General features: G+C 40.3%; 1 protein-coding gene across 7 annotated transcripts in view; it reads right to left on the bottom strand.

Annotated features, from left to right (window-relative positions):
• Positions 1–13,909, bottom strand: part of LOC308087921 (H-2 class II histocompatibility antigen, E-S beta chain-like) — an 89,970-nt gene that overhangs the window by 36,386 nt on the left and 39,675 nt on the right. For 2 of the 7 annotated variants that reach the window (XM_080432171.1, XM_080432170.1), the window contains one exon: positions 9,568–12,863. Coding sequence is in view for 1 of the 7 variants with exons in the window: in XM_080432170.1 (XP_080288296.1) it covers positions 12,821–12,863 (43 nt within the window). In the remaining 6 variants the exon portion in view is untranslated. Of the gene's footprint in view, positions 1–9,567; positions 12,864–13,909 lie in introns of those variants that run through there. The other 5 variants (XR_013933374.1, XR_013933375.1, XR_013933376.1 and 2 more) reach the window with 5 other exon arrangements.

Here is a 13,909-nt window from a genome sequence, read left to right as displayed (position 1 = left end):
CTTCATCTGACTGCACTGGCAGTGTTTATGTCCTTTGTACATCCTGTACTTCTTATTATGTGGACATAAATAAATATTTCAAATGTGTGTGTCTCACAGGTGTTAGCAGGTGTTGCCATGACCAACCTGCCTGGCATCGTGGTTCTGGCGTTTGCCAAAGCTCAGCTCATCCAGATCTTCTTCTTCCGGTTAAACCTGGTCATCACACTGCTGGGGATGGCTCATGGACTCATCTTCCTATCCGAACAATAAATCTTATGTGACCAAGGACATAAAGAATGTTATAAATGAAAGGAAAACAGCCTTCATAAACAAAGATTTCGGTGCACTCAAATTGACAGAAAAAAAGCTAAAAACAAAAATGAGGCAGGCAAAATTGGCACATAGACAGCATCTAGAGGATGCGTTTAAAGCCAAGAATCACAAAAAGGCGTGGGATACTATGAAATCCATGACAGGAATGTCATCCCCAAACAAACCTATTGTGACAGACAATGAACTTGGCTTTGCCAATGACCTAAATACTTTCTATGCCAGATTCGAATCATTAGGTGATTCCTCTAAGTGCACTGAAATACTGAAGGCTGTAACACCTGCCCCCTCAGACAGAATTATCATCACTGAGGAGGATGTCAGGAGAGTGTTTCGGTGTACTAACACAAGGAAAGCTAATGGGCCGGACGAGTGCAGTGCTTTTCTCCTCAAAAACTTTGCATCTGAGTTGGCTCCTGTGTGGCAACCAATATTTCAAACCTCTGTAGACACACACATAATTCCTCTGTGTTGGAAAACCTCGCACATAAAACCACTACCCAAAATCCAATGTCCAAAAGAACATAAGGATTATAGACCCATAGCTCTCACTTCAGTGACCATGAAATCACTGGAAAGAATACTGTTGCAATATCTTGTGAGTATAACTAAAGACAAATTTGACCCCTGTCAGTTTGCTTATAAGAAAGGTTGCGGTACAGAGGACGCGGTTGTCACATTGGTCCACTTCATTACAAAACACCTAGATAAGTCTAATAAGAATCATGCAAGGGTGCTGTTCTTAGACTTCTCTTCAGCCTTCAATACAATACAGTCTGATATTCTGGTGACAAAGATGGTACAGTTGGAACTGAATCCATACTTAATTCACTGGTATGCTTCCTTCCTTACGAACAGAGTACAGAGGGTGAAAGTGAACAAAACCCTCTCCTCAGCATTAACTACTAATGTTGGTGCTCCACAGGGTTGTGTAAGCTCAGCTGTACTTTTCACACTTTATACTGACAGCTGTCGTACTGAGGAATGCCTGTCTGAATGTCGCACTGACAAACCAGACCAATACATTCTAAAGTACTCTGATGATACAGTCTTGATTTCTCTTTTGGATAGTTCCAGTGATCCTGGACTGCACCAACACAGAGTAAATAAGGTGGTGGAGTGGAGTGATAACAACGCTCTTATCATTAACACAAAAAAGACAGAAGAGATTGTTTTTGGTGCTCCACTAGAGATACACAGATCCCCCATTACTATTCATAGTGAACAGATCAACCAGGTATGTTCGTATACATACCTAGGAGTAGTAATAGACCACCTTTTGTCATGGAAAGACCAGATTGAATCAGTGGGTAAGAAGACAAAACAAAGAGTCTATTTCCTTCGCCGTCTGAGATCTTTTGGTGCTAGTAGACAGATTCTTCTTTTGTTTTTCACTTCTGTTATTATGAGTGTTCTTCAGTACTGTAGTACCACCTGGTATGGATGTCTGTCTGTAGCTTTAAAATCACAACTGCTGCAGCAAGTGAACATTTGTTCAAAGATTGTTGGACAACCACTTCAGAGGCTCTATCCACCTGTTTCCGCGGGAATTTACTGGAGCAAAAATCCTGTGTGGGAAACATCCTGCGGGGGGACCGGAAGTAGGAAATAGCGGCTCAGTGTGTTTACATTTGCCAGCAGAACGTAGCTGTACTGCGAACGGGCCTTTTGCATGTAGTTGAAGCGCAAGGGGGCGGGGGGCGGGGGGGGGAGAGAGTCAGCGCACTGAAGTCAAGGCACAGACTACTGTGTTGTTGACGGACAACGGATGCACGCTTATGAGAAACAACACAAATAAAACCTGGCAAAACAGTTGCGTGCATTAGCGCAAGATGAGGATAAATGAAACATTCAGTCTAAATGTCCAGCAACTACTACCAATACTTTTGTATTTGAAACCTTACATTTCTCTAAATATTATAAACTCTTAGGACAGCCTAATACAAATATAATTTATGAAAAGGCTACTATAGGCTACAGTGAAGTCGGACTGAATGACTGAAACGTTTTTTCTTTTTTAACTCTCTTGGTGATTATCTGGCACAGTAGTTGTGGATTAGCAAACTGGACATTAATGTTTCCTTTTCGCGTGCGAATTACTGGACATTTAGACTGAATGTTTCCTTTACCCTCATCTTGCACTAATGCACGCAACTGTTTTGCCATGTTTTATTTGTGTTGTTTCTCATAATAAGCGTGCATCCGTTGTCTGTCAACAACACAGTAGTCTGTAGTGTGCCTTGACTTCAGTGCGCTGACTCTCTCCCCATGCACCGCCCCCCGACCCCCTTGCGCTTCAACTACATGCAAAAGGCCCGTTCGCCAGCTGCGAACGAGCTACGTTCTGCTGGCAAATGTAAACACACTGAGCCGCTATTTCCTACTTCCGGTCCCCCCGCAGGATGTTTCCCACACAGGATTTTTGCTCCAGTAAATTCCCGCGGAAACAGGTGGATACATCTACGTATAATAACAGTATGATAAGGTTGGCAAGGAATATCACTTCAAACACTAGCCATGCTTTGTATGGAGAATATAGGTTGCTGCCTTCAGGAAGGAGATACGGTGTTCCTACATACAATAAGGTCAAACTGAAGAGGTCCTTTGTCCATAGGGGCGGCCATAGCTGAGTGGTTAGTGAGCCCGCCTAGGGAACCAGAGCTGGCCCTGGTTGCCCCAGGTTCGATTCCAGGCTATCCCAGCATATGTGCCGATGATATGAAATTTGTCCCTGAGCAAGACTCTTAACCCCAATTGCTCACAGGTTCTCATTGGAAACAAGACCGCAAGGACTTTCATGAACGACCTGTTAAAAGGAATTATCCTTATCCTTATCCATCAGACGACATTGAGGCTTAATCAGGAGTTATAAGCCAGGGGTAGGCTGAGTGGTGGACATTGCTCTTGTCTTTGCATGTCTTTATGTATGTATTTTGTTGTTTTCTTGTGTCATGTCAAATGTGTGTACTGTTATATGTTGCATACATGGCTGTTGGGTCGCAAGACAAATTTCAGTGCAAACTGACAATAAAGTATTATCGTATCGTATTCCTACCTGTGCTGCTCAGCTACTTTTGTGTGTGTGTGTGTGTGTGTGTGTGTGTGTGTGTGTGTGTCGAAGAGAGAGAGAGACATGCACGTTGCTGATCAGTGTTGATTTTGACAGCAAATGTTTGATTTAGTTTTAGTCATATTTTAGTCATCTGAAATGTTTTAGTTTTTGTCTAGTCTTAGTCGACTAAATATCATAAGATTATAGTCGACTAAATCTACAGTTGATTTAGTCGACTGAAATGTATTTTGGCGGTGCCTTGATGGTGTCGTAATGGCTGATTTTACACTTGGTTGCATGCTGAAAATAGCCGATCTACAAGCTCACAACGTGTCGCACTGCAACACGTTGTGAGCTTGTAGATCTGCTATTTTCAGAGCACAACACCCGAGCGCAACCAAACATAAAATTACTTGTCTTTTAGTTCTACTGGATCTCTTCTCGTCCCTCACTAACATTTTAGTCTAGTTTTTATTTGTTGACGAAATTGTCAACATATTTAGTCGTCATAGCTTAGTTTTTATTTAGTTTTTATTTAGTTTTCATCCATGAAGAACATTTTTCGTCATAGTTTTAGTCGACGAAATCAACACTGTTTGAATGAAGAGAGAGACAGACAGACAGACAGACAGACAGACAGACAGACAGACAGACAGACAGAGTAATGGTAGAAACAGAAAGATAGTAACAATTTTCTTGCATTTTGCAGGTCCTGGTGTGAACAAGGCGGTGTTGCTGCGGATGCAGCAGGCTGCAGCCAGCAAGGAGATGAAACTCAGCCCCCACGCCAAGCAGATGTACGAAAACCTGAGCTACGAAGACAACGAGAAAAAGACCCCCATAGACGACCCCAACGGACCCTCAGAATACACAGCCGAGGGCGGCCAGTCGGAGAGAGAGGAGAGAATCGACCATTTCTGAGCTCCATCGGCGGCGAACAAAGTACTATTCTGTTTTCAAACTAAAACATATACCGACGGCACAAAAGGCTCAAGTGAGTCTTTGGACAAAAACATAACAACATGTGGTTCCTCTTGGGACAATGGAACGAAGATATGAAATATTTATCCAAACAAGAGAACACGCCTAACAGGAAGGAAACGTATATATTTAAGCCTTTATCGTTAGGTGGCTACGTAATTAAAAAGGACGCCGACATGTTTTGACCACACAGCTGGTCATAATAGATATAAAAACATATATATATACCTCTGTAAAGAAAGGAAGAAGAAGAAACAAAGATGGACAATGAAAGGAGGGAGATGGCAAACCCCGGGTCCAGTGGTGGAAAAAGTACTCACGTTTTTTACTTAAGTAAAAGTATCAATACTGCAATATATTAAGTTAAGTGTCTTGCTCAGGGACACTTGGACACAGACCGGGGGTCAGGAGGTGAACCGGTGACGGCCTCTCTACCCACTCAGCCACGGCCTCCCCAAAGGTCATGACCGGGGTCATATCCAGTGGGGATTTCATATGAACGGTTTGTGTACTACAGTAAACAATGGAATGGATCTAAATTCAACAGTGAAATACTTCTGAACAACCTAACAAAGGACTACAGGACTGAGACTCTAGACCAGGGGGTCTCAGACTTTTTCGTGTCGTGGACCCCCAAATTCTCTTTCATGAAGCCATGCAGTTCAAATGACTCTGTCCTACGAACCCTGATATTATGAAATATGATTTTGTCTCAAATTAATTTGTCTACATGTCATAATTGAACATACCGTAGGTTCACACAGCGGTGAAACATATCGATAGAATACATTTTGTTTGTATTGTAGTCATTTCAAGTGAATTGAGTTAAACTACCCCTCCTTCGTCTGAGGGAGCCTATAGAACTCCCTCTTGGGGGGGTCCCTGAACTCGGACCCCTGGGGGTCCCTGAAGTCCACTTTGAAAAGCACTGCTCTAGACCAGAGCATGAAGAGCTCCACTTCACCGCTGATGTTTCAGTTAAGTGATTCTGGGAATGACCTTTGACCTTACTCACCTCATGCATGTGACAGGAAGTGCAGCTATGAGCAGGATACAGATTCTGTGTGTTTTATTTTTCAATTGACAATTTAAAAAAAAAATGCAAAGATGTGGGACATTTATTTTTGATAGCCAAATATGCTTGAATTAGTCATTTTGTACTTTAAGAATTGTTGTATATGTTTATTTAATGTAATTATTGTATATATTTCACATGAACACTGTATCGATGGTGATGTAAAGCAACAGAAGCACTCCAGCAGTTCACTTGTTATTGTTTTTAGCAGTATTATGAAGTGTCATTGCTGAATACTGTACAATTAATGCAAAACATATTAAATGTGTTTAATATATGTGACTGGAATAAGACAACATCTGAATTCTAAGCTTCCTTTGACTGTAGGTTATGGAATAACATTTTTGAATGTGGTTAGATTTCCTCTTAAAGCACACTTCCATTTGTGTCATTTAGGGCCTAGATGACAAAAAGGGAGAATGCTTTTGATGACAGGAAAGAATACCATTGCTATAGTGTCACCTAGTGGCTGAAAATGGCAAATAAAAAACAAACATGTATGTGACACAAACTCTTTGACCCAGCAGTGTTTCCAGCTCTTTGACCCAGCAGTGTTTCCAGCTCTTTGACCCAGCAGTGTTTCCAGCTCTTTGACCCAGCAGTGTTTCCAGCTCTTTGACCCAGCAGTGTTTCCAGCTCTTTGACCCAGCAGTGTTTCCAGCTCTTTGACCCAGCAGTGTTTCCAGCTCTTTGACCCAGCATTGTTTCCATCTCAGTCCAAACCATGCTGGGACCACTGGCAGACAACAAGGAAACACAGGACTTCATTTGGTGTTGGGTATGAGGATATAATCAATACAATCTTTTGGACTATTAATCACAATACTCTTGTCACGTAAGACGTTGTGAGATTAAAGCAACATCAGACAATAACAGATTAAGTCAATAGATTTATTCAAAACCAGGTTACAACAGATCCCATCAATAAATTCACTCAAAACCAGGTAACAACAGATATCATCAATACATTCACATAAAAACAGGTAACAACAGATATCATCAATACATTCACATATAATCAGGTTACAACAGATTCAATAAATAGATTCAATAAAAAGATGAATTGAGAATATTCAGACAAAACCATTTAACAACATATTCTGTCAATAGATTCAATTACAGATTCATTCAATAAAGTCAAAATCAGGAACAACATATTTAATATGAAATCACCCCTAGGTGTAGGCAGGTCTAATTCACCCCTAGACCTGCTTTTGGAATGTGCGACCGTTTAATCTGCGTGTGCGCGCACACGCACGCACGCACGCACGCACGCACGCACGCACGCACGCACACACACACACACACACACACACACACACACACACACACACACACACACACACACACACACACACACACACACACACACACACAATCTACGAGGCAGGGTCTTCTTGGCTCTGTGAGGTACTCCTACTGGTGCATGAGGACTTACTCTGAACACAGGAGGTCCATGTTCCTCACAGTAAACTAAACACAACTCCTCACATTGATCATAGACCAGACAGACAGACAGACAGACAGACAGACAGACAGACAGACAGACAGACAGACAGGTGAACAGTGTTGTAAAGAATGAATGTGATATATAACTTAAACATTGTTCAAAGTATTAAAGCACAGAGTGACAGAACAACAACAACAGAGATGGAACGATAATATGAGAGACACAAACACAGAGAAAATGCAGAATGAGAGAAAGAGAGAGAGGAAGAAAGACTGATGTTATCTAAACAGATGCATCCTATAGTTTCAATGTATAGATTATTATTGTGACAGGATATTGGTTAGACTGATGCTATAGGTTCTTGGTTTACCTGTGATGGTAGTTTACTGAGGCCCTACACTGTCTCTCTGCATTTGGGGCCCTATTTTTGCCAGTGCCTTACCCACTATCCCTAAACTTCTGTGGATTGTTTTACTATTTTCCAATAGCCAGTCTACAAGCTCACAAGGTGTAGATGTAGATCGGCTAGTTGAACTATTTGAAAATGTTTTTAAAAATAGTAAAGCAATGGCAAAGAAGTTAAGGGATAATGGGTAAGTCACTGGCGAAAATGGGGCCCTTGATGTGTTTACCACAGACACACACACACACACACACACACACACACACACACACACACACAGACAGACAGACAGACAGACAGACAGACAGACAGACAGACAGACAGACAGACAGACAGACAAAGGTGTTAACATTCAAAGAGCTCATTCTAATTTAGGCTCAAGTTTGTCTAAAGGTTTTGGATTTAAAACATGACTTATTATTTAGTTTATGAATAAATAACATAAAAGAAGGCACAGCTTGATGTGTCACTGGTGGTTTTAGATGCTCATTGGAAGATACAGGACCTAAAAGAGCAAATGATTGGTTCCATATTTAATCATAATAATAGTATATGCTAGAAATCACAGCTACAGTATATGTTTTAAGAAGATTGGCCTGGTTACAACACACTGGTCAATGTTTTAACAATTACCATGTGAGAATAAAGATCTTTAATGTATTGTGTCTTGGACTTTGGTTTTGAAAGTGACTTGTCACAAACAATGCTGTGACAATCTTTAATGTGCGTAACCACTCAATCGCTCATTTTATTTTTTCTTCCCTAGGCTATCAGTTGCATTTTAGAGCTGAATTATTAGGTCCCTCAGAGTATTTGCCAGTGTCGGCCAAGCGGGCCATCTCAGCCAAAGTGTCACGTTGTCAGAAACTGCAAGGTTCATTTCCCCTCCGCTCCACAAGGAGACACCACAATGGGGTTCAGTGGTACCTGTGGTGGTGACCTCACTTCCTCCCACTATAAAAGCAGGACTGGATTCCCGTTCTCTCCTTGTCCTTTGTCTCCAAACACATGCAGCCGGCCTGTGTGTTTGCCGTGTGCTGCTGATGTACTGATGTTTGCCATGCGTCTGTCAAACCTGCTATAATGTAAGTTCAAGTGTTTTACTTCTAGTGATGTGGATTATATTTAAGAATTGATGAACTTGAGTTATATGGATATTTAGATGTGTTTAATATTATGAAGTAAATACTTGGCCAATTATTTTTTTGATGATATACAATACCTTAATGTATAATATGATTTAAAGGCCATATCTATGTTTGATATTTTATCTGGCATGATATTATAATTTGTTTCTTTGTGTCTTTGTTTAGAACCGTGGCAATCATCATGAAACCCAATGTCAACACTATACATCATTATCCGGCTAAATAAACTGGATATTTGATTGCAACCTTTGTTTCCTGGTGGTTTGTGGCTCCAGTTTGAACTTTAAATCCTAACACACGTAATAATGAAGATAGGCTATGATGCCTTAATGTCACTGCGGAGGAGAAAATAGACAATCTTCAAAATAGCTGATCTACAAGCTCACAACGCTTCGCGATGCGACGCGTTGTGAGCTTGTAGATCTGCTATTTTCTTTTATTTGAAATAAAATGTGCAATATTTGGAAGATTTTTTAAAACATTCTAACACAAATCTGGTACGGGGCTCCAGCTGGCACAAAACATTATCAGATGGGGGGTTATAGGGACAAATTGGCCTACATTAATTTGGGGGTCCATGACATGAAAATATTTGAGATTCACCAGTTAAAATAATTAAAAAATTGTGAAGCAAGCCCACATTCGCTTAAAATAAGCGGACATGGCAACACTGTTCAGTACGGTGAAGGTAAAGTTGGATGTTTCATTTCCTGTTGCCTTTTATGTTGTGAAATGGAGAGTGGAACAATGCAAATGAACTTCTCGGGAACGCTCTTGACGTTTGACCAGCTGGCAGCCATCATGACATACACCTGTGATCCGCATGTTTGAGGCATCTACACACCCCTTTGTGAAAATTGCACATCAGTTTGTGCTTACAGAAAATACACTTTAACTTTAGGAACTATATTTACGACCAGCTTAATGAATCTGGGCCCATCTTGAACCCTGACTTCAGGTACGACATGGATAGGACACATCGTTCAGCACACCTGGGGAAAAACACATTTGGTGAATGTGAACGTTGGCTTCTCTTGTATTTTCTCTTAACAGACTGTTAAGAGAATATGCTGTATGAGTGAAATGTAAGAAAACATGAGGCCCAATTATGTTTCTCATTCCTTTATTGATATTGTGACATTCCATTCAAACCAAGCAAATTAAAGCCAAAATCTAACATCTGAACTTAAAACCATTCATGATCAGGGGTGCAGATCCCAGGGGGGAAGGAGGGGACATGTCTGACATGTTCCTCCAATAAAGTATCTTTAAATAAATGATATAATTTAAAATCTATATTTAATACAAGCTGATTACACTTTAGAAATCATTCTCACATACAGTAAACACAATACTTTGTGAAGGTTTTGTTTTTGCTACCCGTGTGTCCTGATCAATAACTGCCAAATAAATGAATCCACAAGCTTCATCATCTTCATCACTTGTCCACAGAGCTGTTAACTAGTTTAATGAGTGAAGTTCAGCCAATATGAACGGATAGAAACATAACAGTGGAGCTGAAAAACGGAAAGATAAATAATACTGACCAAGGAATATCTAAACTGTCTGAAATAGACACATATTTTGTTCTTTATTTTAGTAAAGTTTGCACAACCTTTCTGTTATTGTTAACTCTCATCGTGTCACTGTCACAACGCAGAGTGCTCATTCTCCTAATTAACATAATTAAAATGAATAATTAAAACCTCATGGGAATTCAAATACATTTATTGGACTATTTATTTTTAGTTATGCTGCAGGACCACATTGGAAACGAGTGTTTCATTACGCTTTAATGTGTTATCCTAGGTTTAAGTTGTTTTGTGATTTTGCTCGTATATCTTTTACCCAAATCAAATCAAATCTCAAATGATGTGAATTAATTGCGAACGCGGAAGGAGGCGCGGCCGCCCAAGTGCAGCTTACTATCAAACTCTGCTCAGCTTGTGTGTGTCTGTGTCTCTGTGTGCAGCCGCGCTCTCAAGTATCAATGTTTGTAAGTTTCCTTTGCCATGTAAGTCCTGCAGTTAAACATGGAGGCATGTTAATGTGTTTGTTATTAAGTCATGTGATGTCAACCTATAATGGATTATTTACATCATAACATAACATTATAGTTTGTTTCATGCATTGAACATGGATTTGGTGTTTTGCTTTTTATACCAAATGTCAGACAAACTGTAATCATTGTGACCATTATTAGTTAGTTTAAAATCCTAGCATTAGCTCTATGTTGGTGATATTATTGATGAGAAGATTCCTTGTTTGTGGTTCCCTCCTAAGTTGTAATGAGATCTGCTCACCTGCTCATGATTACATATTGTAAAGGATTACATAATGATTACATATAAATCATCACATATAAATCATTACTTAATATAAATGATTGCATGTCATCAGTGTTTCCCATTAATTTCATAGTCTCCATTGTCTAATTTGGGTGGACCCGGGTCCACCCATCACCTCAGACCACCCTACTGGGTCCAGGTCCACCCATCACCTCAAACCACCCTAGAGGGTCTAGGTCCACCCATGTCATAATGATCCTAACACATGAATTATCACACATTATAAATGATTACATAATAAATGACTTATGGTCAATTATAAAATAATAAAACCTTTTTCACAAACATGGCTGACTGACTTCCATTCAAATGGATATTAATATTAATGTTATGAAGAACTGTGTGTGTGATCATTTATTTAATGTTTCAATATAGTGTAGAACTGAAATATTATGTTTGTGTTTTCTGACGACAGAAACTATACAAAGTAATTTGATGAACCGCCCACACTAATTGGGACTCCCTCTTCCTTTGGTGTGGCGCCATGCAGGTGGCGCCTAAACCCTGACCTTTAACCTCACAAAAACTATTCCTAAAAGATAACCCTAACCTCACAAACACTATGCCTAAACCCAACCTTAACCTTAACCCTAACCATAACCCTGACCTTAACCTCACAAAACTATGCCTAAACCTAACCCTAACCCCAACCTTTAACTTCACAAACACTGGCCCACATTTATCAATGGAGCGTAAAAAACAGCTTATATTTTTCCATAAATTCGGCCGTACACCAACGTCAAAGTCACATTTATGAAGCGATCCTATACAGCCAATCCTAGCGTACATTTGGTCGGAGCTTTGATAAATCTCACGTCTGAAAACGAGCGTCATTTAAATAACATGCCCTTAAATATTCTCGAAACGCCCCGATTTTACGACATGAAGAACCAGAATACGACCAAAGAAAGCATGAAAAGCCAATAAGAGAGCGTTTCCCCCGCTCGCCTCGCCTCACTGCCTGTCAAGTCGCACACACACACACACACACACACACACACACACACACACACACACACACGCCCAACTGTGTCTTTCATGTAATCCGTAACGGTACAATCTTTGTCTATAGGCTTGTAGCCTACATGAATGACATATTATGATATATTATTATGATCGCCATGAATAGAATACGTTTGTAAATACATTTATTTAACCCATACCGAGCAGTGCGCGTTCGAGTTAGACTAAAATAAAGCAATCATGTAGGCTATTCCTATTCCCCATGAGACTCGGGCGGGCTGCAGTGATCCCGTGCCACCACGTTAGATAGCCTGCGCTCGGCAAAGGTTACTTTGGAGCGTCGGGTTTATCTCCTTAACCCAGCCAGGTTGTAGCCTACATAACTCCATACCATAGGACACGCTACTGTAAGTTTGTAGAGCTCACTGTCCATGAAAAGATGGTCGGTAGTCCTGACTCCCGAAAATGCTCTTGCAAAAGCGCTCGTATATTTTGAAAATATCAGATCTACAAGCTTGTGAGCTTGTAGATCTGCTATTTTCCATGCAGCCAGATCTGCAATCTTATCTGAATGACTGTTAAAGCAGTTTGTTTAAATTATTATATAAAATGATATATTTTCACAGGGATTATTTATTAGTGTGTTAGATACATTTTGGAGTGGATACATATGTTCAGATGCCTGTCAGACGGTCAGAGAATGCTGCTCTGCCTGTCTACAATGGAACAAACGGGTGCATCCAAAGTCTACAACTGCTCCCGAGCAGACGTGAGATTGGAGCGTGCGGTACGGTAAAGGCAACGTCAGGATATATTGATAAATGCCGAAAGTTGCGGTGATCTCGCCGTACGCCCATTATTTGGTCTAAACCGCGTTGATAAAATGAGGGCCACTATGCCTAAACCTAACCTTAACCCTAACAATAACCTCACAGAAACTATGCCTATAAACCTAACCTTAACCTTAACACTAACCTTTAAATTCACAAAAACTATGCCTAAACCTAACCTTAACCCTAAAAGGTTGATGATGTCATCATTGTGCTGCTGTTACGACTATTTAAAAGCTGAATGGACACACATGTATTTCAGCGATGACTCTCTGCTTCTCTGAAAACACACCCAGGTGTTCTGTGAAAAGACAATAAACCAATAAGAATCAAAATATTAACTGTGTGAACATGTTAACACTTTAAATAACCTTCCCTTATAATAGCAAATTAATCATTCATAAATTATTAGTTTAGTTTATAATTAGTAAATGATGTGTTATTCATAACGTGTTAAACAGTCGGTTAATGATTTAAAACTATGCTATAAATAGTTAATAGATCATGAACAAGTTATTAGTAAACTACTTAAAAACCTAACCTCCCAGCACCCTCCCTGCAACTACAGTAACCATCAAAGTAGAAACAACTCAGTCCATTCAAACAACAATTGACCTATACTTTGTCAATAGTGTATCTTAGTAGGAAGAGTAGCTCAGTTGGTAGAACACTCTCCTTTGGACCACAAGGTTCTGTCTTTGATCCTGCTAGTGATGGAATGATCAGTGTTTTCAATGAACTGAATCATTGGGTTCAGTTCACTGAAATGTTGTGTTCAAATGATTGGTTGGTTCGGTTCAGAGTTTGGCTGCATTGTGTCGTCTCTTCACTGAATTGACCCCCCCCATCTGAACACATTGTCATCAGGGGGGCACCCACAATGAGCCATGCCGCTCTTCATAATAACTAAGCGATGAACTATTATATTTAAATGTAAGATTAAAAACACAACTACAATTGGCACCATAGCACTAGACCGTTATAGGCAATAAGATAAGCTTATACTGATATTTTCTCCACCTAAAATAATCATGACGTGCGTGTGTCCTCAAGTTGAATGTTTGTCCATGTGGATCTGCTCAGAGCTGAAGCGGCCCCTCCTCCCCGCCCGGTCTGGCAGTGAGTGAGCAGCTGTTAATTAGCACTAACATTAGGACAGATTGTGAAAGTAGCTGATCTACACGCTGAAACACGCTGCGATTCGACACATGGATCCGTTGATCTTTGTTATTATTTAGTTTTTTGGTTTGACTATATTGACTATTTTTGTGTAGGAGCGTGAATGCCCCGCTGGGCTCTCCTCCGCTCTAGTGTTTATTGTGTATTCCACTATTCCCTCCACATTGC

The sequence above is a fragment of the Gymnoscopelus braueri genome (assembly GCF_963280865.1).
Source record: "Gymnoscopelus braueri genome assembly, chromosome: 7".
NCBI classification, from domain to species: Eukaryota; Metazoa; Chordata; class Actinopteri; order Myctophiformes; family Myctophidae; genus Gymnoscopelus; species Gymnoscopelus braueri.
Note: the sequence above shows the minus strand (reverse complement) of the source record. Positions and strands in the feature narration are given on the sequence as shown.